Source organism: Cygnus atratus, chromosome 3 (genome assembly GCF_013377495.2).
Source record: "Cygnus atratus isolate AKBS03 ecotype Queensland, Australia chromosome 3, CAtr_DNAZoo_HiC_assembly, whole genome shotgun sequence".
In the NCBI taxonomy this organism is placed as follows: Eukaryota; Metazoa; Chordata; class Aves; order Anseriformes; family Anatidae; genus Cygnus; species Cygnus atratus.
The window spans coordinates 81,881,613-81,905,711 of record NC_066364.1 but is presented as its reverse complement, the minus strand read 5'-3'; the positions used below and the strand labels follow the sequence as shown (position 1 = coordinate 81,905,711).

Below are 24,099 nucleotides of genomic sequence, written 5' to 3'. Positions count from 1 at the left end.
ATTTTGATTGGAATGCTCCAGTTAGGCTTTAGAGAGTGACTACAAAAAATGGTATGGTTAGGAAAACCTTTTGGCAGACTTACTATTTCACTGTAATTTTCAGGTGCATTTTTCTTTTTATTGCTACTGTATTTTAACAGTCCATCACGCATAATTTTCTCTACAGCTGGTATTTTCCAGTTCTGCTTTATTTCGTCTGACAGAATTGAGCAAAAGCAGTAGAAAACTTTGGAAAAATTAATTTGTTTTTAACCTCATACCATTTTTCTTCTTTTTTTTTTCCTCATCTTCTTCTAAAGAAATACGAAAGTCTGACACTTCAGTGTTTATCTTTTACATATAAATGCCTGGGAAACCAATACACAATGTAAAATGCTGACTGAAAAGTGTTTAAAAAAAGAATTGACTCACTGGTAACAAAAAGTTGTACCACCTTAGGAAACACCATCTATGAAAAGCCTTTGAGTAAATTATTGTAAAACAGTGTGGCTCATCTTTGCAGAGCCTAAATAAGAAACAATCAATATTAACAAGTAATTCCTTTCCCTACACAGTCTATACGTAAACTGAGATATAAAATATTTTAGAAACAATACCCAAACTATTCTAGAAACATAGTATAAAGGTTTATTAAACTAAATACCAAAGTAGTGGAAGAAAAGAGGAAAAAAAGTAAGGAAGATGATTAACCCAAAAAAAAGAAAATAGAATAAATTTATACTTTTTATAAATAACGATCATAATGAAAGTATGCTACATGAGGCAGCAGCCTGGGAAATAATTCACCAAAGGTGGCAATACTTAAAAAGTCTCACCATAAATGTGACTTGATTTTTTCCACCAATGAAAAAGCACAGAAAGTTACTTTGATGATTAATGGTCTAGCCTGCTCTTCACCTTTAACAACAGAAAAATAATGCAACTTATCTTATTCAGACAGGAAGAATTAACAACTGTTCATTGACAAGACACTTAACAGGAAATTCTCACCTTCCTGAGGGTTAATGACATTTTAATCCAGGATCAGGACTGCATCCCTCAAATTTTACTGCTGAGACATCCATATATTCTAGTCACCAGTCACTTGAATGTAAAAAATATCCCTAGCATTCGATGGACGTAGACCATCACAAACTAAAGATTTCTATTAAACACTTTAAAATGTATTACACTAAATTCCATGCTATGTCCTAAACAAACAAACAAAAAACCCAAAACATTCATTCAAGAATATAAACTGAAGAGTTAAAATCCAGTTTCTTGATTTTTTATTTATATTTTTTGTTAATTTCAATGGCAACAGGCATATTTCTGTCACCTCAGCACCTGTCCATACAGGCTGAGATTTTCAAAATCACCATGATTATGTTTTGTATGTTCTTACAACTTTTAGCAACACTTAATATTCTGTTAAGATTTTTCTCCTCTTGAAATTTCAATACTCAGAAACCTTCATATCACAGCATCCTTCCTATCAATAAGAACAGTGGAAGTATCAGGTCGGGCAAACAGTCTAAAGGACAACTTCAGATATCAGGCTGAACTATGATGGCACGCAAAATAGTTTCCATAGAAAGGCTTTGATAAGACAGTTGTTTATCAAATGGAGATACTTCATTTGGGGGAAAAAATGTACTACCTGGAAGATATTTACTCTTACTGTCAATTAGGACAAAATATTTTACTACCTAAAAGACAATGAAGAGCACTGAAACAGCACTGTGCCAAACTTTTCTGAGGTGAGCACAGACAGCAAAGGTTTCCAAACACCAAACCCTGCCTCAGCTGAACAAACAGAGTTTACAAAGTGGAAGATTGAAACTTGATGAGACATGTCAACATCTACATAAATAAACAAATAAAAATCTATCTTTGATTTTCAGGATGGATCATTTTCAGTTTTAATTTCAGTGACTTCCTGGTTTGCAGCTACACAGTCCTGCCCGCACCCCTACGAAAATCTCCTCCATCCCATCTGCTCTGAGCCTCGGCCTCTTTGCTGTTCTTTCCAGGAATATCCCAGTTTCCTTTCCCACTGTAGGCCCTTTTTCAGTGTCCTTTCATTCCCCGTCACATCCTCAACCTAAAGACATTCTGTAGGCAAACATGTTCAGTTCCTTTCAAATTAAAAGGCACCCTTGGCCTAGAAGGGACCAACTTGGCAGACACTTTTTCCCTGCTGTTTCAACACATCCTCTTAGTGTATTCATACATGGAACTGAAACAAAAAATTAAATGATTGTATCACGATACTATTCTTAGTTTCAGAAGTATACAAAAAATAGGAGAAAAAATGTTTAGTTAATTTCTTTTAGTTAGTTTCTTTTATAGCAAATTATTTTTTAGAGAGAATATTCAGGGGAGCTTTGGAGGGTTTATGTTTGATTCTAGAATAACAACCTAGTACTTTGGAAAACAAAAGGGCAGTTTTTAAAATACTGTTCTATAGAGATAATACAAAATGAAATTAACCTGTATTAAGTTGGCAACTAAGTCTTTGCACAGGAGATTGAAGATAATATTTAGCTGTCAAGTCAATTCTGAAGAGATGTACTTATTTCCTAAAAATTAAGTCAGTCAGTAAAGTGAAATACATCCCCAGATTGCTGCTGTATTGCACTAATATTTGTACCATGCTCTTCCAATAGGAACAGATTTCATTTTTTTTTAACTGAGACAGTACTCATTCCAAAATGTATCCACTTACACTAAATATATACGGTATATATGACATTGATCATATAAGTGCCTAAGGAAAGTTAACAATGATTTCCAAAGCCAGATGTCTGTGACATTTACTCAGGGTGAGTACTCTTGAAGAAGAGACCTATTCTTATACAACTACCAAAATAGGGACTGATACCAATCATTTAAAGAACCTAAAGCGTTGGTCCTCTTAATGTTAAGGCACAGAAGTAGCTTCATTATCTGTACACTGAGATCACTCAAGTTGCTAAGAGATGTAGAATTATGTAACCATGTTTACAGTTTTTGTGTTTGTATTTAATTTGTCCTTATATGACATTTATTACTTTTTAACAACTAATTAATTCCTGGCATCGTTTTTATAAACAAAGAATTACCACAATGTAATATCTGTGTGCAGATGAAAGCAAACTTCATAGCTCTTCTAATACATGGAACAGACATTATGGCTAATTTTTCAAAACTACAGTCTTAATTCTTTATGTCATACATACCACGAGGCACATGTCTGTGGGGTTGTGATTTGGAATATGGTTCAGTTTGATTTTTTTTTCTCAAAGGTGGGATCAATAGACCTTTTCTTCTCTCTTTCTGCTTCCCCTCCTTGTTCCCCGACTTCATTGGACAAATATTTACAGCGTGTCACATCTTGATGCCTTGACTTGTTTTCAGTAAATACATGAATGGGAAATCTTTTTTTTTTTTTTTTTTTTTATCAACTTTCAGACCTGAAACAATTTTCCTATTGCTTGGATTCACAGAGGCATAGAAGTTACGTGTTCTACTAAAAAAGTCACATAGCTGACCTGAAAAACTTTAGCACAAATTGATATTAATGTCCCATTCAAAAATTACGACAACTAGGGAAAAAAAAAAAAGACCGAGAAATTCCCAGTGCTAATGAAGTGAGGGTGACTGGTTTCTGTACAATTGCTCTCAATAACATTCTCTGAGAAAAGCCTTTGAACAAACAAACAAACGTACCTTTCCTGAAGAATAAGTTTGTTTTCCTTCTTCCAGAAGTCTTTGAAGTCAGAACTAAATTCATGCCAAATACTGAAGAAAGAATGCGGGGACACCTCTTTCTCTCCCATTTTTGGTTTCATACAGAAATACGCTGCAGTTTCCAAAAAGCTGCCAAAAAAAAGAAAAATGACAAATGTGTCAATGATACCCACTGATATAGATTTTTTTTCCTACTTAACACTGACATGGCATTTAATTATCTTTGGTAGCAAATCTAAAATATAAGAATAAAAAACAACAGTTCTCAGCTCTTAGTATACAGATAAATACATAATATGATCCTTCAGCAAAGTTAGGATCTGGCATTTATCACAGGATCACAGGTTCCGTTTTTGACCAAAGTATTTTCCATTTCAAAAGCTAAAATTAGTGCACTCTCCAGAGCCCTGCATATCCAGACATCCACACCTGACAGTGCTTTACTGTTGTGTTTAATGCAATTTTCAGAAATCATAATCAATGCCTATACAGACTGAAAATGAAGTTGTTAAAGTTCTGTTAAAGCTACACTACAATAAATTGGGATAGATGCATTATTTGGGAGCATACACAAAAATATTAAGATTCCCATCTGGGCACAACAAGAAATGATGCAATGAAAAACTAAGCCAAGAGCAACTATGCTAGAAAACAAGTATATATCATTCTACCAGAACAATCTGCCATTTGCCTCTGAACACAGCAATTAAATTTAACAAATTTCTGAATTTGAATTGCTTTTATTTCAGATTTAAGAACATGTAGAAATATTATATTGAATTATATAGGGAGGAATTACCTCAAAAACTAATTGCTTCATTAACTATTATTCCATTTCATTTTTGAGGTAAAGTTCTGTAAATACTGGAGCTTTTAAGAACATATTTCTCATCTGAAGCTTAACACCGAAGCCTCTAAAGAACCAGTTATTTCATAATAAATTCTCTGGAAAGCTGTCTCTTGAAATATAATTCTGGATGCTTTGCTCATTGATCTAGTGCTACTCCATTACCCCTATGAAAACTTATATATAAAGTTATATATAAAGATATATATATAATATATATATCACAGTTTTAAATATTTTAATCTTGGGAAAAAAATACAATTCCAGTTCAATGGATGGAAATGTCATTTTAGTCACAGACGTTGCATCTTTCTACATGGACTATTGTATCGTAAAGTATTTAATGGTCACAGATTTAATCATTCAGAATGGTCAGCCTCACAAAGTCTCTGAGAAGCAGTTTTTCCTATTTCTCAAAATTCAACATGTATGTAAAAGATCCTATTTCTGAATAAGAAAAAGGTCTACAGCTAAAAAAAAATCTGTTTACCAAATTCTATACACTTTCTCTTAACTTTTATATGTATATATATATACACACATACATATATATATATATATATATATATATGTATTCCATCTGCTGAAGTAAAATGAAGCTGTAGAGAAGATCAAAGATGTTGCACGTAAAACATTAAGGACAAAAACATTCTCACTTTTACATCTATTGTACTGATACTCAAATGCCACATCTCAGCACACCATTTCTTCAGCTCCCACAGTTAACCTACCATAGCAGTATGTTCTGTGACAGCACTTGGTTAATCAGTAGAATATCTTTTATGTATTTCTCTACTCCCTCCCCACCCCCAAATGATTTATAGATGATTAAACTACAAAATCCCATTCTACTTGCCTTACTTGACATTTTTTCTCACGGGTTTGTACGGGATAAATATTTATCATGTATCCTAAGATCCCATAGAACTACTTATAAAGAATATCCCTGACATACATCAGTCAACTGAATTGCTGCATTGTATTTTCAGAAGTTTTGCCTTTTTTTTTTTTTTTTTTTAAATGTTTTCAACTTTTTGAAAGACTAGAGCAGATGTGTATCTGGGAGATCTTTTTGGTTTTCCTCCCAGTCTCCTCCCCTGATTTCTAGTTATGGAGCTTGTTACTCGGGGAAGTCACATAAAAGGCTCCTGTGATTTTTCAGAATGAAGTGGCAACATTTTTTGAAGGAACTTGAGGAATACAGTAAGAGAGAGAGAAATCTATAGGCATCAGCTGAGTCAATGGCTTATTTTTAAGGAAGCTGTCTGAATGAAGGTCATTAGTGATTTGCAGAATATATAGAATATAGAAAGACCAGAAGTTAAAATAAGATGCCTTGACCTCAGAAATCTCTCTTCAAACTGTTCTGCAAATGACAAAATGACAAAGAAACAGACAGTAAATGTCTGTCCTAAGTAATGCTTTTAAATTTGAGGTAACGAGCTAGAATTCCCTTACAGGAAAACATCCCACAAAACAGGAAGCCAAGACAGAGTGAAATTCATATTGTAGAGGAGCATGCTCAAGAAAAAGTTGACTAACACAACCAGCACTAACATTTACTGAAGACCAACTGGATAGCCAACGTTTTTTTTTCTGATGACTGAAAATCTCCCTGAGGACTGCTTGTACAACTAGTACAACCTTATGCACACATACAGCTGTGGCTAACAGCCGTAACTTCATTTCTAGGCATATAGACAGAAATACTCAGCCAGTTTGCTTGCCTCCCTGGCAGTTTTTTTTGGAGGTAAGGGAAATAAGCTGTTTGCAAGATGTGGAAGAGCAGCAAGGTAGCAGGGTGTCATTGTTAATGTGTCACACCTTTCTGATAACTGTTAACAATGTACAAGGTATCAGCTGCAACAGACTCCAGAGCACAAATCTCCATGAATCAATTTTTTTTTTATACATGCATATCTAGCTGTCAAAACAGTTACTGTGTGTATATATATGTATATGTACACACATATTTCAGCTGGAGGGGTCACCCCTTATTTAGTAGTTCATAGTCTCAGAGTGCATTTAGAAGATATATAGAAACCTGCTTGCTATACTCTTGATGCTGTCATTTTTGTACTACAAGACAAAGTGGCGTAATTCACAGATGAAAGAAAAAGCAAATAAAGTGAATCCAAATGCATCAAATAACAAAACATACAACAATAAATTCTCTTATTATCATGCTCTATAAATATCTGATTTGGGAATGTTTACATACATCAAACTAGATATGTCTCAAAGCTGAATCCAGGAGGAGACGCACATTTCAAATACAAAGAGAAATTTGGATGACATTTTCATAACCCTAAGAATAGGTACCATTCAAATCTCAGCCAGGCAGCAAACACACTTTCTCTGGTGCTTTTCTGCGGGGGAACCCATTCAAATTTTCCTGTTGATCCTTCAGCAGATTTGGAAACAAGACATCTTTAAATACCATCAATACTGTTCCTGACTGTACGTGCAGGCACACAGACATTTTGAATCAAATAAGGAACTAGAGTTGAATAGGTTGTGTTCCTATAACTGATTTCTGCAGGATGTAACTTTGGGAAACTCATCTGACCTTTCTGGATATCATTTCACCTATCTGAAAAATTAAATGTATTACACAAATAGGTATTGCAAAGCTTCCTTAGTGGCCATTTCTCAAGTGAACAGGTTCTTAGTTTTCTGTAGTCTTAGCAAATGTATTAAAAGAGAAGAATGTGCATTAGTGAAGAGAGAGCAGTCATGGAAGAGGGAAGGAAGGGCATGCAAGTTATTTTCCAGGATTAAAGGAGGTCAGCGGCTTTGCTCCAAATAGCATGACTTTGAAAGCCTGATTAAAAGTAAGGCAGTGATGTTCACACCACTGTCTTATCCTGACATGGCAAAAGCCAATTTTTTAAAATAAATTTCAGACCAGTTTTCGTATTTCACATGTTGGCTCTGAAGGAGAAAGATATAAATTAAATCTCTCAAAACAGCAAAAGAGTCTCCCATCCATGATAAATGAATAAGGAAATAAGATTTCTCACTTTCTCATGTCTTAATTTCCTTGGTTAAACTGTTTGTGTAATTCAGAAAAAAGAAAAAAAACACTGTAGACTGAGATGACTGCACTCACTGCTTAGTCAAATGTGGAAATTTAATGAATGATTCGCTGTAGTTTTTTTTTTGTGTGCTCCCTTGTGTACAACTATGAGACTATGTAAATTATTTTTTCTACTTGGAGGGATGGAAGAAATGGATGCACTAACAGCCAAACCAAATTTAATCAGGGGTGTGTGTGTGTGGGAGAAGTCATTCACATTGTAATTGGATTATTGACAGCCTTTCTAGATAATAGGTCTGATCCATTGGGAATATTTTAAGAGCAGCTATGGATTAATCAATTTTTCCATTCCATTTTGAAGGTAGTAAGAAATCTAAAGTTTATACAATGATTTAGATTCAAGTCTGCTATATGTGATGTATTGGCTGACTAATTTTTTCCATTCACTTGGTCAGTTTATAAAGATGCATAGGATATGTTTGTGTATGTGGATGTATATAAATTCACACAGTAGGTCAAGCAAAAGGGAAAGAGGAAATAGAGCAGCTGGAAAAAAAAGAATAAGGGGACAAAAATACTAAACAAAGAGCAGCAGTAATTTCATATCAATATCAGTTGAAAAGGCTTTTGTGGCCAAAAAAAAAAGTGACAGTAGGTTCAGGCATGTCCTGACTGACATTTCTGAGAAATGGTGAACAAACACTTGCACACACACACCTGATTTTCACATACAGTGAATTAAATCACCTGTAAGAGTACAGTTCATGTTTGAATGTGTGTTTAAATGTAGAAAAAATGTTTCCTCAATTTTGCAATAGAGATTCTGTATTGTTTAACAGGTTATATATTTTGTTTGAAGTTCAAATCTGGATATTTTGTACAACTTGTACTTAGTTTTATAAATTGCTAAGCATCATGTATGCACATTTGAAGTTAAGAACAGGTAATCTTAGTGGTGGTACTGTGCTAATTTTTGAAGTGGTTGTGTTTCAGAAGCAGTTCTGACTCAAGTAGGAATTGCAGAAAAATTTTCTCCTTTAAAAACACATTCAAACATATTTGTACTCTTGCAAGTGATTTAATTTTCTGTATACGGAAATCGTGTGTGTGTGTGTTGATGTATGTATTCACCATTTCTCAGAAATGCTACGGTATATTCCAGTTTGATGAAAGTCATAGGTAAAACAGAACTACACATAGTCCACCAAAAGAAACCAGGTAAAAAGAAAACAGAAGACTGCACATACCTCTTATTGATTTAAATCTAACATGAGTTTGATTTAAAAGCCAAACTGATTTGGCAGACCTGTAAACCCGTGCAAAGTTCTGCACCTGGATTTATGACTACATAGGGAAGAGAACAGTATATAGGTAACAGTGGATGTTCCCTGGAAAAGTTATCCATGTGAATTGTCACATTCAGTCTTGCTTTGTTTTACAATTATGAAAAGCCTTTGTATATATTTTCTTTGTGTTCTAAACAGCCAAAAGCATTAAGGAGAGTTAGTCATATGACAGAATACAAATTCAGCAGTCACAAAATTATATGACAAAATGAAACAGAACCATCATCCTGGTAATTGAGATAGCACAAGCCTGTGAGAAAACTTAACATGCACAGCATCCTAAGATGCCTTGCATCTTCTATTGAGGTATTTTGTTGAGGACCCTCTCTGCATAATAACCCTAGGTCACTTTCTTTGTTTATTTTTTAATAATACCATTGCCTCTACTCAGTGCTGTACCATGTCCTGCACGATTACAATTAAAAAAAAATAAATATAGGTTCATTCAAAACATGCGGGACTTACATGTTGATAAGAACTTTTTAATTTTTTTTAAAGCAGTATCTTATATTAAAAAATTGAGATATGCCAGCTTAAGTAAACTACCAGAATGATTAATCTCTTCTTCCTTTTGCCAATTTATATTGTGTAACTACGGATTTTGTAATATTGTTCCTTAGAAAACAAAGGTCTCAAGAGATTTTTTCCTTTCCTCTAAAAAAACCTGCCAAACATTTGCAATGTTTTGAATCCTAAGTCATCTCCCTCATCTCTAGTCCCTTACCTCCTATAAATTTATATTTAAAAGAATAGTGTTTTAGTGCTCCAACAAAATGAAAATTAACAGTTTCAACAACAATGAAATAATCCCTGTACCTTTGAGTTACTATTTTTTCCACAACAAACACCCAACACAAAACAAACAGAGAAAGAAACAGGAAATTATGTTTTGACAGTCCAGTTTGCCTCATTCATACAAATTTTGTTTCCCTTCCCTGCCCCTAAATAGCTAGGAACAATTTACAGTTTTAATATTCATGTAAAATTGTCAATATTATCAATTGTATACATTGACAAGGTGCTAAATAATGTTATAGGGCGGGATGAAGCTATCTTAGCAGACAGAACTTTTCTAATTACAAAAAATAGAGCGTTTGAAAAGTTGTTCTGCACAGACTGAGTCACCCCCAGCCATCTAAAAATCAAAGGTCAGGAAATGTAGGTTAGAGGTATCTTTGCTACCTTCACTATATTCTGTACTAAGAATTGATTAGCCACAGCAGACTCAAGAAACGGGGTTGAAACATTTCAAAATCTGGGTTGATGAAGTGTCAGACTGAAAAGGCCTTCACATGCATTTTTAAAATTCTATGCATTTATCTTTGAACTCCTAACTTATCCCAATACATTCCCTTCATAGCAGTGACAGTATCTTTGTTTAGATGAGGAGAGAAAATAGGTAGTATTTTCCACAGGGATCAAGTTTCAATGTGACAGCCATTGGGGTTGATGGAAAGATTATGGTACATAACTCTATTGCTCCAGACATCTGAATCATTGATATTCACACATTAAAGCAAAGCTAAATAAACCATACTCCTCTGGACATGAGGAAGTCTTTTCAGGCCAAAGGAGCTGTTCCCATCCCTTCTTCCAAAGATTACATGAGGGTTTCATGATATTTCTGGTGATCATTGCGCTGTTTTCTTTGGGATAGAGAACAAACTTTTACCTCATCAGCAGACTGATTAAGGTAGAACCGTCTTCCAGGCAGCAATTAAGAAAAGAAGCAGGTGCAAGATTTCCCAGAAGTGTTCATTTAAGACAGTGCAGAAGGGATCAGGTTCGTTAAAGCATTTCTGAATCTGCTTTATTAAGGAAGCCATCTCTTCAAAAGGAGGAAAAAAAAAAGAAAACGCAACAAGGCTGAGGAACAAACTGAGGAAGAATATAGACAACACTTTTTTTTCCTAGCCACTTAATCTCCATATATGAGAAGCACAGTGGGGTTTCAGCAGCAGGCTGAGGCAAGCACTGTACTGTGGAGGGGCTGATGGCAGTATTCCATCAGCTGGAAATTATTAAGGAAGGAATGACCTGTATTGTATAAGTTATTACTGGATAGTTCCCAGATGAGATAATAGAACTGTGACCTAATTAAACCACATCCTTTATGTCCAGCTTTTCCAATTGCATGTACATGACAACAGCAATATAATATAACAAACCTTAAAGTAAATTTTAAAATACAGCAAGGAAGACTCTTCTCACTCCAGTGGCAAATCAAGAGAAAAGAGTGAAAACAGAAGTGGTATCCACATTTAAGTCACAGTCATTGCAAATGCTAACACCATAATAAAAAGGTCTTAAAAACGATCTAACTAAACAACTCACAGCTGGACCATATGATGAAAGAAAAAACCTACTGAACATAATCGTAAACTGAAGCACAATGGAGACTCACTGGAGCTAATCTCTCACAAGTTTTACTTCAGCTGTAACAGCTCAAAAGGAATATCTTAAATTTTTGAAGACTACTCAGTGAAACCACCTGCTGGAAATAGAGTAGAAGTGAAAATAATGTGTCATATTTAAAGATTTTCATTTGTGGTTTTTTTTTTTTCCATAAATTTTATTAGCCACATGATTATTATTTTTTTTAATACTGAATTTAATGCTATAACACTAGGTTTTGGTATGAATGGACCCCCACTATTGAAACTATATTGTTATCATTGATACTTAACTTTATTGTCAGTGTTACTTAGTTGTGTAACTGTATTTGCACCATAAACTAATTTCTTATTTTTTACGGTAAGATCTAAGAGTATGTCCTCTACATAAACTGCACAATAAATTGCATAAAGTAGTATGTTATGCTGAATATTAGATCTCTAAATTGTATGCCAGTCTACTAAAAGCTATAGTACCATTTGTTCATACTAGCATTGAACGCCATTAAAGGGAAACAAATTTAAAACCAATAAAATGATTTAAGCAAGAAGCCCAACATCATTAAAAGAAAAGATAATGCTCTTACACACACACATACAAAAAAAATCAATCATGCAAATGGTTAAGAACTTGCACTCATTTAGCAAATATTTTTAGAAAAGGACAAAGATCAGGGAAAGATCAATTACCCATATTTCAGAAGAAACTTTTTGACATAACTAAACCGCTGGCTATGTTTCCATTACTGCATATTTACAGGCCTTGATATTTTGTCAGAGACAGGATACTAAACTAGAAAGATCCAATCTGTTTAACAGTCTGTAAGCTTCTTCTATACACATTTCCTTTTCCCACTGAGTATTTACTTTTTGCTGATGCAACTAATGTATACCTCCAGCCTGAAATGTATTACCATGAGCAATTCAAGTCCACATGCTAGGAGCCACACAGCAAGAAAAGAGACACAATAACAGGAAAGAAACCAACAAAGGACAAATGGCAAAAGAACAGTGAAAGATGGAGGCCAACAGCATACTCTTACCTTTCAGTTAAAAGCATAGTTTTTATTATTATTATTATTAAATACCTCCCTCCATTCTGAGCTTTTCACCACTTTCTTTCAATCACTGACTCAATTTTCACTTCAACTTTACAATTCACTTTTGGAAAAAATCCAAACCATTGTGTGGAGGGTAGTGAAGCAGGAGGAACTTTTACAGTTATAAAGGATTACCAGACTTAGGCGCTACATTTTTAGGTGTTGCTTTTCAGCATTGCCATTGTACCATAGTGTCTGCTATTTCTCTAAGTGTCATCAACTTGTCAGCTCATGAGCAGGTGTAAAGGCTTTGTTCCTCCTCAAATGTAATGTTCAGTGGAGCCAATGGAAGTCTCTGAAAAGTGTTGTGTCAGAAGTACTTTTTTTTTTTTTCCAGGGAATTTAAAGGTAAACATTTCTCTTCAAAATTAATGTCATTTGTTGCTACAGCAAGAAAGCAACAAAACATTGCTAAATGGATTATTAAAAGTTCTGAAAACAGAAGAGGTGCCTGGGAGGCAGCACTCAGGAAGCACTTAAAAGCCTGAAGATCACTGGAATGTGCAAGTAATGTGAGCAAATTATAAAGTAAACCAAATAAAAATATCCTCACATGGGAAGATGAGCATTCTGTACCAAACCATACACATCTGAAATTCCCCAGTTGATACTCATGTCAGAAGGCAGTAAGTCCTTTGACTTTTTGTAAAACACGTACATGCTATCAGAATGCACTCAGATTTACAAAAAGAATAAATTTTTAGATATTCTAAAAATCAGTGACATAGACAGAGCCATGATAGTAAGTAGCATACCTGTGTATTTACCCTTCATTTCCTGCATCATCACAGGAAAACAAACAAACAAACAAAAAAACAACTGTGAACAGTTTCACCCCAAATCAAGCCACAATTAAATTAGACTTGTGTCTTGGTGTTATGTTATCACTTTGTTCGGGGTTATGCTACCTGAAATATTAGGCATAAGAGGGTCTGTAGTGTTTTTAAGAGATTCTTAGCATGCATTGCTTCTTACATGGGCTTAGCATGAGTAAACAAACTGAGCAATTCTCAGAACAATTGATTTTTCTTGCCAAAAGTCAGACCCTCTATTTGAATTCATTATGGTTCATTAGGATTCAGCTAAATCCAAAGCTTATTTTGACTATTATAAGTATTACTGCTCTGAATTTAGAATCTGATGTTTCATTGAGTGACAGCAGGAATAAGTGAAGATCTGAATTTTTCTCAGGTCTAAACCAAACATCTCCATTTCAATCTGTGAATGATTCCAAATGCCTTATTCCAAGAAGAGATATAGCATTGCAGATAGAAGGAAAAAAAATCTTATTAACTATTTCAGTGGAAGAGAATCAGTGTTCCAGTCTGCATTTATTTTGTTATATTAAAAGACCATAATCTGTAAGCCTTCCATGGAGATCAGAACTAAATACTGGGCAAGGTATTATAAGAAAGTAATAAAGCTACATGCTATGCCTTCATAACTATTAGGTAAATAAAGGCAGAGACTAGTGACCTTCTCCTTCATTTAATGCTGTTTCTGGTAATATTGGTCTGATCGCTTAGCTGTTGTTTCTTCAGGAACCAAACACAAGAAGAGGAGCAACTAGCTTATTTCAGACTGTAAACCAGCAAGATGGTTTTTCCTCCTGATACATTTGCCTTTTATCCTAGCATGGTAAAAAAGACATCAGCTATCATACAACTTTTGACAATAACTTTGATGCAATCTTGGTTTCTATTTGCTGCAGATACTGTGGATCAAACTATCTCCTTCTACAATTGATAACAAACAATAATTGTTTGCATCTAATGATTATAGTGATTCTTTTTTTTTTTTCCCTCCCTGCTTAAAGGAAATATCTTTCTGAAAGATTAAAGGTATTTAAAGCTAAGTAAATGAAAATATGGAAGATATATAGAAAATATTTAAAAAATATAGAAAATGTACAAAAAATGAAAATATAGAAAACACGGAACGTATTTGTTACTTGGTGTTGTATTTCACAATTTTCAAATCTCATTTTTAGTTATAAATTTGTTTAAAAGTCACTAACGTTATTTCCAGCTGTGTGAATTGAGCACATAGCTATGTATCTTGGTGCATAGGACACAATCTAGAAAGATTTCAAATGGGAAAAAAAAAAATCAAATTATGGGTTCCTAAAATACAGAATCATCTCTTTCTCTCCTCCTCTTGTGCTCCCCCTGACCCCCCTCCCCAGGTTTTTTTTTTTTTTTTTTTTTACTCTAACTTGTCATGTATTTGACAGTTTCTCAAGTGTTTAGCAATGAAGATCTAATTGGAAAGTGCCAGGTTCCTTTTTATTGCACTTTATCAATATTGTTAACAGAATGATGTAATTGTTTGGGGTTTGGTGAAGACATTCCATGTCACTTCAGTGTTAATACCAGGCTGGAGCCTTCCTTGTCTGCCTGCGTAAGCTAGATAAACACAGACCTGTGTGCTTTCTTCTCATCTCAGGATACTTACTCAGAGAGATCTTGGAACATATGCCTATTGCGAGCTAAACATTTCACTTTTCATTTTATCCATGTGCCAGAAATCCATTCCTTGGATAAACACTTTACATACTGACACTCTTAAAGTTACTAAACATGATAAATAAAGAGAGAATACATCATTTCAAAACCGATTAAACATTTTCTCACTTGTGACAAATGAACAGCTATACACTGCATGGAGTCCCTGGAGCAGACATTCCATTTTCTTTGTCTTTATTTTGCATGGAAGATTAACTTTCCATTTCAGCTCATCTATTGCACAATTGAGCTTTTCTAAAATACACATTGCTGCATTTTCCCCAAATCATTATTCATTTTAGAAACATTGTTGTTGTTATTGCTGCAAGAGCTGTTCTTTTAGACTTCTGTGCTTTTAATGGAGATATGAGCTTTAATATTTTGTGCCCAAGCTAAAAGAAAGAAAATTTGTAGCTCTTACTAAAAGCTAAAGAAATGCTGTTTTGGGACAGACCTGAACTTACATGTGAGCTGAAGTTATCCACTTCAAAAAGTAAAATCCAAACACATTAATCACATTAATTTTGCTCCATCTAATCCATCACTTTTCCTTGCACCACTTGCTTGTCTAGTCATCCTATGCACTGCTGTTCTACCTATGATTAGCCAAATGTAACTAATCTTTCATTTAGCTTTTTAAGCTTTCACCTTCTCTTTCACCCCCTGCCAAAAAAAAGAAAAAAGAACCCAAGTATTTTATTTCTAAGACCCTTTAAAGATCTTAATGCAATAAACACACAAAATACCAAAACTACACCAAGAACCTGTCTTCAATATTTTAACAAATACCACAAATTTGATTAAGAATTACAGTGTGTGGGTGGAAGGGATAAAGAGAAATGTAGTTTATATAACAGTAAAAAAAAGATTTGACCCTAGATTTTTTGTTTTAGGTCCCAGTGTATTTCCTCACGTGTTCTATAAGAACTTTTGCATGTGATGTCAACAATGAACTAGAATTTCCTTCTTGGACAAAATACTGTGCAAAAGGAGATGCTGCACTCATCAGCAGAGGGGAGAAGAAAGAGTTAAGACAAGTAGGATGGAGTAGGCCAAGCTGACTGAGGGTCCAAGGAGCAGTTTTCTTTCTTCTCCCTTACCGTATATCCTAGCTATAATGAAAGGAATATGTTGATATCGTGGTTTCAGCCAGGAGAAAAAATAAAAAATAAAAAACAAAAAATAAAAAACAAGACTGGAGAATGAATTCGACAACGACAAGTCACAAGTTTGCCAAACAGATTTCAGATCCCTCTTGCCCTTAGGAATCTGTCAGCATTGTACATATAGTCTAATCCATTTTCCACAGGAGAAAGTTTCCTCAGCAGAGCAGTCAGATCACAAATCTCTCTTCTACTAACAGTTTCTTCCCTCAAAGTTTTATTATAAAGGAAATTTCTAAGAGTAAGAATCATGTAATTCAGCAGTTAAACAAGCTTCAGAAATTTCAGGAATGCCTTTCATAAACTTGAGCAAGAGGTACGATACTGAGCCAAAGCAATACTCCCTTTGTTCCATTTTTTCCATCAGGATCCCACATCATTGATATACCACTCAATGACCTACCATCTCCTTTCAAGTAAGGAGGGAGCTTCCTTACTTACTTCCTTCCTTACTTACAGAGGAACATCCACCCTCCCTTTTTCAGGTACTGTCTTTATTACATGGCCCATGGGTATAGACAGAAACTACTGGTATTGGTGCTGTACCAGGAGAGTAGTCACCCATAATGTGACGTTGTAGCAAGTAACAAATCAGGACCTCAGGGCCATAGGATGGCTAATAAATCATAGTAATAACTAGAATCATTTATAGTGGCATATTTTACTGTACATGAACTAATGAATACAGCTGTATTCATTAGCATATATTCAGCATCAGTTGTAGTTAACACGAAAAGATGATGTTATTCTTAGTGAACATAAAACTAATACAGACTAATACAGTTTCACCAAATCTGGACTAGAAATGGTGTGTGTCATATTTCAGTCTTCTGCAAGGACAAATAAAAGCGTGTCCCATTTAGACACTGCTTCTGGAGAACACTGCCAGAAATTAGAAGAAACCACAAGTTGTGCAATGCAATGAAGTTCACAATTTTGAAAACTCTCTCAACTGCACACATCTGTAGTGAAATTTAATGAAGTATTTTACTTTTTGCCACAAAAACTATTTGAAGATCTATTAGCAATACTACAAAGGAAGTCACATTCAATTATACATATCATTAGTATATTAAAAAAAACGATTTCCATTCCATATTTTATAAGCTCAGGAAGTTGTACCTAATGAACATTAGTTGTCTGGGAATGCTATGTCTGTCAAATCACCATGATTCTGGCATAGAAGGAACAGTTCTCTCTCAGTCTGAATGTCATATTCTAAGTTTGTTTTTACATAAGGTAATTTTATACCTTAATTTTATACCTTTTATACCTTAAAGGGAAGAGTCTTGCAATATTTTTCTAAAGGTAGACTGCATATCTATATACCTTTTTTTTCCTGTTCATCAAGTTGAAATTGACAATAAATATCACTTTGTTTTCCGAGTGCATTTCTTTCACTATCCAAAAATAAAATAACATTGGATTCCAAAACAGCAGCTTCTAAAAAAAACACTTTTTTCAGAGAAGGATTTTAGCACGTTGTTCTTTCTTACCTTTTATGTGCTTCTGTTAGTGACTTCTCTTCATTTTCTTGGTCTATTTTAGCTGTAAAAAAATACAGGCAAAGAAATAACTATAAAGTGAAAGATACAGATTTTTTTTTTAAATAATGTTCCCTGTAAAATTCATAAGTCTTTTATTCTTTATTTTATAAAAACAAGCTGAAGATACACTCAAGTATAACAATTCTGAAAAAGCTACATGAAGTCTGATATCCCTAGAAAAACACATACACACACACCTAAAAGCCCTCAAAACAAGTGCTGTGGTTTTTTTTGTTGTTATTGTTTTTTAAATCTTGCAGTAATATAAGCAACCAAGTCATGAAAGTGACTTCAAAGCAATTCTTAAAGTATGACTCTGAAAATAACAAATATGGGAACTTGTCTATCAAGAGAGGGAGGAAAAGCATGAAGCATTCAGCTTTAAAGCTTTTCTAAAACTTGCTTGATAGATAAAAATTGTCTTCTCCCTCCCCTCCCCCTTTCAAATAGATAGTTAGTTTATGAACTAGGAATTCCTAAACAAGAACAAATTATAACATATCAATTAGTGAAGTACTAGCACCATAGTAGGCCCATATCAAAAACATTACTTTCTATACAAAGGAAATTATTGCATTACCATTATGTGAAGAAAAGTCAAAAACAACAAGCTGTCATTGCCACACTAGTGAAAAATGAACAGTTTTCCACATCTTCTCTCATACTGCATTACGTACTAAGTTCAGTTCACTTAACTTAGAAACATCGATATGCAAAATCTACAAGAACATACGTATTAACCTAGGCATCAACAACATGCAAAGCAATAGTACAATCTGCTCTGTGCAAGTGTGCTTAGATCAAATTTATACAGTTATTCAGTTATCACAACTTAAATTCATTTAAGAACTGCACATTTTAGCCAAAATCTTTTTAGTTTGGAACTTTATTCCCTTTTGATGTCTGCTGGAATAGTAGGTTTTTAATTTGCAAGGAGAATTTTAGAATTCCAGAGAGTCATTGCGTTTGGGGGCATGAAGAGGATCTGAATTGTCCTGAAGACAAATATCAATAGTACAGAATTCAAAGAGAAAACTAAAAAAGAAGCATAAACTTTAAAGCTATTTCTCATTCCCTACATTGCTTTACAACAATAAAAAACATTTTTCTACTTTGTTGATGCACCACATCAACAATTTGGTAGGATATCAAAAACAGGAAATCTAGATTTTAAATTTGACACAAACGAGAATGGGATTTTTAGGGTACAAAAATAATCACTATTTTTTCTATTATGATGTTTCAATCAACAGCACTTTACAAACACACACTTGCACTGAAATAGACGTGAAATCTGTAGCAAAGTTACACAAGTGGAGGTTCCCATTCCCCCCCAAAGTCAGAACAAGGATCGGAATTATGTCTGATGCTGCAAATGCTTTTTATTAGTAGTAATATAATCTGCTGAGCTGGGCGAGCAGTGCTCAGTTTACCTGCAGCAGCAAACTTTGTATCTAGCAATTGTTATTTGAAGACTAAGGCTCCATCATTGTTTTGTTTGAAGTGAAAAAGAAATCCCAGCAAGCCACAGGAAACTTGAGGGAGTACTGGGTAAAAGTTCTCAAGGAAACTCAAAAGAACGTGAAGCCTGCCTGATTACGGGTTTCATTACTGACTTGAAACTCGGCCCAGATTCTTCAAAAGGTTTGTGAGGGCTCAAAACCCTTCTTCTGAGTGAACCTGGGCCCAGTGTTGAGTGAATCTGGGCTGACTTATAGTTTTGCTTGAAAGCCTTGTCTTGCTTTGGATATGAAACCAGGTGAAACCTGGCAGCTTTGACAGATTTTTTTTTTCTTTATACTTCAATCCTGAAAGTCAAGGTATGATTTGTTGTAAAACCATATGGTGCAAGAGAGAAGAAACTCCACACAGACTCCTTGAATGAAGGGAGAATATATAATTTTACATTAACACTTTTACTAATGTACCTTCAGATACAGCTTCTAAAATAAGCAGTGCTGTTACTGAAACACTTAATTTGGAATCCTCTCAGTTAAACAATGCTTGGAAATGGAGGCTAGCATGCTCCTGCTTAGGATAGTCTTTTAGTACTTATATCTGTAGAATAGAACCCTTTTTATAATCTTACAGGATTGATGGGACATAACATCTGAACTGTCTAGTTTTGGCTTTTTCCTCATCTCCAACCATCCTACACATGCTTACAAACAATTATTTACCTGAAAAAGCAATAGAGCAAATATTTTATAATTTTTTTTGAAAGATTGCAAGTACAAATTGTACGAGGCTTATCAAAGTGTGTTAGAATGTCTCAATGCTGCAACAAATTTTTTATTTCCATTCTAATTTAAAAGCATGTATCTGTACTTTTAATCATTTCCTACAGAATGGGTACTACACAAAGAATCTTGATAATCCCTGAATTATTTAGGTGTATGTAATAGTCTTTTTTTTATTTTTTTAAGCTAATAAGCACATATGCATAAGGCAGTTACTATACCCCCCCCCCCTCCCCCCCCCCCAGATTTCATTCTGCATCAGATCACCTCTTGGCATTAACAGTCTTGCAAGGAAAGAGTTTTCTCTAAGAGAGAATTCCCTTGTAGTCTCTTCCAAACATGTGATGACATGACACCTCTAAATCTTTTTAATGTTATCAAAAGGACATTATTCAGGTGTGAATCAGACTTGCAATCCATTTGCTTTCTTGTTTTTCAAGATGAAAAAAAGTTAAAGAACAGTATTAAAATGTTTCTGCTTCAACAAGATGACAGGTGACACCAGTGGAAGAGAAGAAAACATGGTACATACACTCAAGGATCTGTCCCAGTCCAAAGTAAACATTTAAATGACTACTTCTGTACTAGTATACAGTAAACAACTGAAAGCTGTGGACAATAGCTAGTCAAAGACATTCATTGAGATTTAACAGGATGCTTTCTTCCCTTGTTGGTTTATCAAAACCACAAAAGTCTTACTGTCATATGCATACGCTGGAATAACTACTAGATTGCTGAAGCATCTAGAGAGTCCGATAAGTTCTGAAATTGGCCACTGACATGATCACCTAATATTAGTGGTTGCTGGTATTTTGCCGTACTACTTGCTCCACTGGTAAACTGTTTTCAACCCATTTTTCTGTTTCAGCAAGGGAGTAATGTTTTTAATATAGTTTTTCCCCAAAAGCTCCAGGTATTTCTGAACATTACAGCTATGACAGATTCAGCCAAAGATTCCCCATACTGCATTAGACTTTTCCATTTCATTGAATATAATGCATCTTTACTGTCACTTCTTCCTCCAAAGCAGTACATCACAACTAGTAAACAGAGTGCCTGAAAGGCACTGTCTTGTCATTCTTTCTTGGCAGCCTATATCAATTAAGTGCTAAGTACAAGCTGAAAGGCAGCCATGTGGGGAGAGGTGTGTTGGAAGAAAAGTATGTTTCCTTTCACAGATGAGAACTCCTCCAACAGGTGAAGCAAAAAGGAGAAAATCCCTACCCATTTCACAGTGAACCTACTATGGCAATAGCTGGTGCAGGAAAATCTGTCATCTTCAAGGGTACTGTGGCAGCTGAGCACATCAGGGTGCTCAGCTCAGCCACTAAAATTCCTGCTCTCTCTCTTTGTCCTGAAGAAGCAAGACTTCTTAAGGAAACTTCAGAAAGTCTTACAGTTTTTCTTTGAAAAACATTAAAAGAGGTCTTGTAGTCTCATCTGCTTTTGTATATGTTTATATATAAATATATATACTTCCTCTGATCACATAAGAAACTTTTTGCAGGCTCTTATGACAGATGCAGAGGTTCCCATTCATGGGTCAGTAATCTTTGCCAACTAAAAACATTTCATATTTTATTGACCCAACATCTTTTCCTCAACCCCCTGCACTGAAATTAGTGTTCTTGATCCTTGACACTAATTTTCTGAACTGCCTCCAAAGATATTGTTTCAAATCTAATAAATACCTATAAAATCTATATCATACCCAAAGTATTAGTCCCCGTATTTCACATAATGCAGAGAGGAACAAAGGTAATACTTAGATTTATAACTCTGCCTACATACATTCAATACATTGCAGGTCTTTATATGCAGCTCTCATAATCCTGAAAGCATATATATCCTGTAAAATCTACTTATTTGAAAAATAACCTCGGGTCATATTGACAAACATTGCAATATTGAAAAAGGAACACTTCAGAGTGAAAATGACCTCTCATGGAACAAGGAAGAGAAGCTGCCTTTTCTATTCATAACATATACTAAATTAACTTACTCCTTTTTCACTTTTTCTTTTGAAAGCATCTCTAATGACTTCTTATGGGACAATGCACTACTGTTTGCCTGCTTTTTCCATTAAGATATCTTCATAGTATTTAATGTTTGTCCCCATTTACTGCAAGCTCTGTACTTCCTAAATACTTCATATATTTGGTCAAAATTCAAGTACATTCCTTCCTCCCTATATCATTCCTTCCCAAGCATGAGGGTTGTACTATATCCCAGACTCTTCAATCAATTTGTCTAAATACAGGTTATATGTATTTCATTAAAATTTACATCAGATATTCTAATTTGTAGCATCACTTTTTGTATTTGCTTAAATCTACTGTTTGATGTTTAATAACTGGGACATAAAGGTTGATTTCATGCAATTCAAAAAGATATTTCCAACAAAGCTGCACAAATGATGTCTAATTAATTTAATGTATAAAAGGTGTCATCATCAGCATAGACACACAGTCTAGAATGATACACACCATTATTGTGTTTGCTCTTCCAATTCTTCTAGATTCCAGTCCTGCAAAGGTTACATACAAACTTCTGCAAAGGCACATATATGAACAGTCATACCAAAGTGATCTACACATTTAAGAAAATCCGAAAGGTTATACAAAACCAAATGAAAGAATCAAACACAGGCATTCTAGAAAATTACAGTGTTTAGCAGAACAGTATTGTTCACTTTTAGGTGAACATTTGTGTGTGTGTGTGTGTGTGTGTGTGGTTTGTTTTTGTTATTTATTTATTTTTCAGAAGCCTCAATGATTAAATGAAATAAAGGGGGGTTCAAAGGTAAGGATATAAAAGTTATTTTTGACCATGAATTGTCCCTTCTGATCGAAATGACAACTGACATTTCAGATGTACTATGCTAAAACCTTTTTAGGAATCAAGCCACTCTGTGAACTAAGCATGCTGCCAAGTATTTTCTCATTTTCAGTCCAATGAACTTTCTATATCAGTCTCTTCTACATGTAATCATTATACTTTCTGCATTAAAGCTGTTGTCAAAAACAAAACAATAAAACGTATCTGATTTTCTGTATGTATATGATTATGTTCTGTACAGGCATTGGATATAAGTTCTATTTTCTGTTATCAGTTCTTGCAATTTCTTACTTGGAAGTGCAACATTTCATTCTTTATCGCCTCTTCCAATGGACTTAAAAATCTTAGGAAATATCTGCACTAAGACTAATGGGGAGGTCTAAGACTTGAAACTACTGCTTTAAATAGGGAGTATTCTGCCTTGCACTATGTACATTTTAAAAGCATTAGAATTCTTAGAAATTCTTTTTACTGAAAAAAAAACCTCTATCTTCAAAACTTTTACAAACCTTTTTTGCAGTTTTACCCAGATCTTTAAAGAACTTTTTCCCCCACAGTGTGCTGAATTAATATTAGCTGTGACTTTGAAAATACAACAAAATATAGCAAATATCTTAACCCTAACCACCCCTTGCAAAATAAATAAATAAATAAATAAAAACAGACAAACAAAAAAACAGTAAGGGCCAAACAGACCAAAAAAATAAATGAATACAAAGTTGAGGGATAGACTTTCTTAAAACATGCTGCTGACCTACTCCAGTGGGATCCGAGGCCTTGAAATGCCTATCTGAGGCTATGAGGAAACCTTCTGCAGGTTATTTCAAGCATGTAACTAGGAGAGGACAGTGAACAGAGAGAGATAAGATGTTGCATGAACAAAGCATGTAGTCACACTTTTATTATTAGGGTCTAAGGTTCAAGTCTGCAGGACCTCTGCCAAAGCTCCTAGGAGAGTTCCTCCATTTTTTTGGTGGTACATGCAGTTTTTAAATATCCCCCAGAACACAATTAAATAACACTTACAACTATTTTATTTGGTCTGGAAGTAAGCACACTGTTCAACGTTTGTTTTGAAACTCCTTGACAATATTAACTACCAAAGAACAACAAAGACACATGGTGAGTGCAAAGCTCTTAAAGTAATCAACAAAAAAAAAATCTTTTCTTCTCCCCTTTGGTCTTCTGAATGTTCTTTGACTAAATTTCTGTTTTTGTTGTTGTTGTTTGTTCTCTTTGCATGTTTAATTTAATAACCATAATGTGGTTGGGGAGAAGAGTGGCACTGGGAAAAGCTAACTAGTCTTTTTAGATGGAATCTATCAAAAAAGGAAGTAGGTTTCTGGCAAGACTGTAAACAAGGGTTAGAT

General features: G+C 34.5%; 1 protein-coding gene across 1 annotated transcript in view; it reads right to left on the bottom strand.

Annotated features, from left to right (window-relative positions):
* The window catches only part of FMN2 (formin 2), a 158,860-nt gene that overhangs the window by 16,261 nt on the left and 118,500 nt on the right, over nt 1–24,099 (bottom strand). The window contains exons 16-17 of the mRNA XM_035558836.1: nt 17,601–17,652; nt 3,691–3,840 (exon numbers count right to left, since the gene is read on the bottom strand). Coding sequence (XP_035414729.1) covers nt 3,691–3,840; nt 17,601–17,652 — 202 coding nt within the window. The remainder of the gene's footprint in view (nt 1–3,690; nt 3,841–17,600; nt 17,653–24,099) is intronic.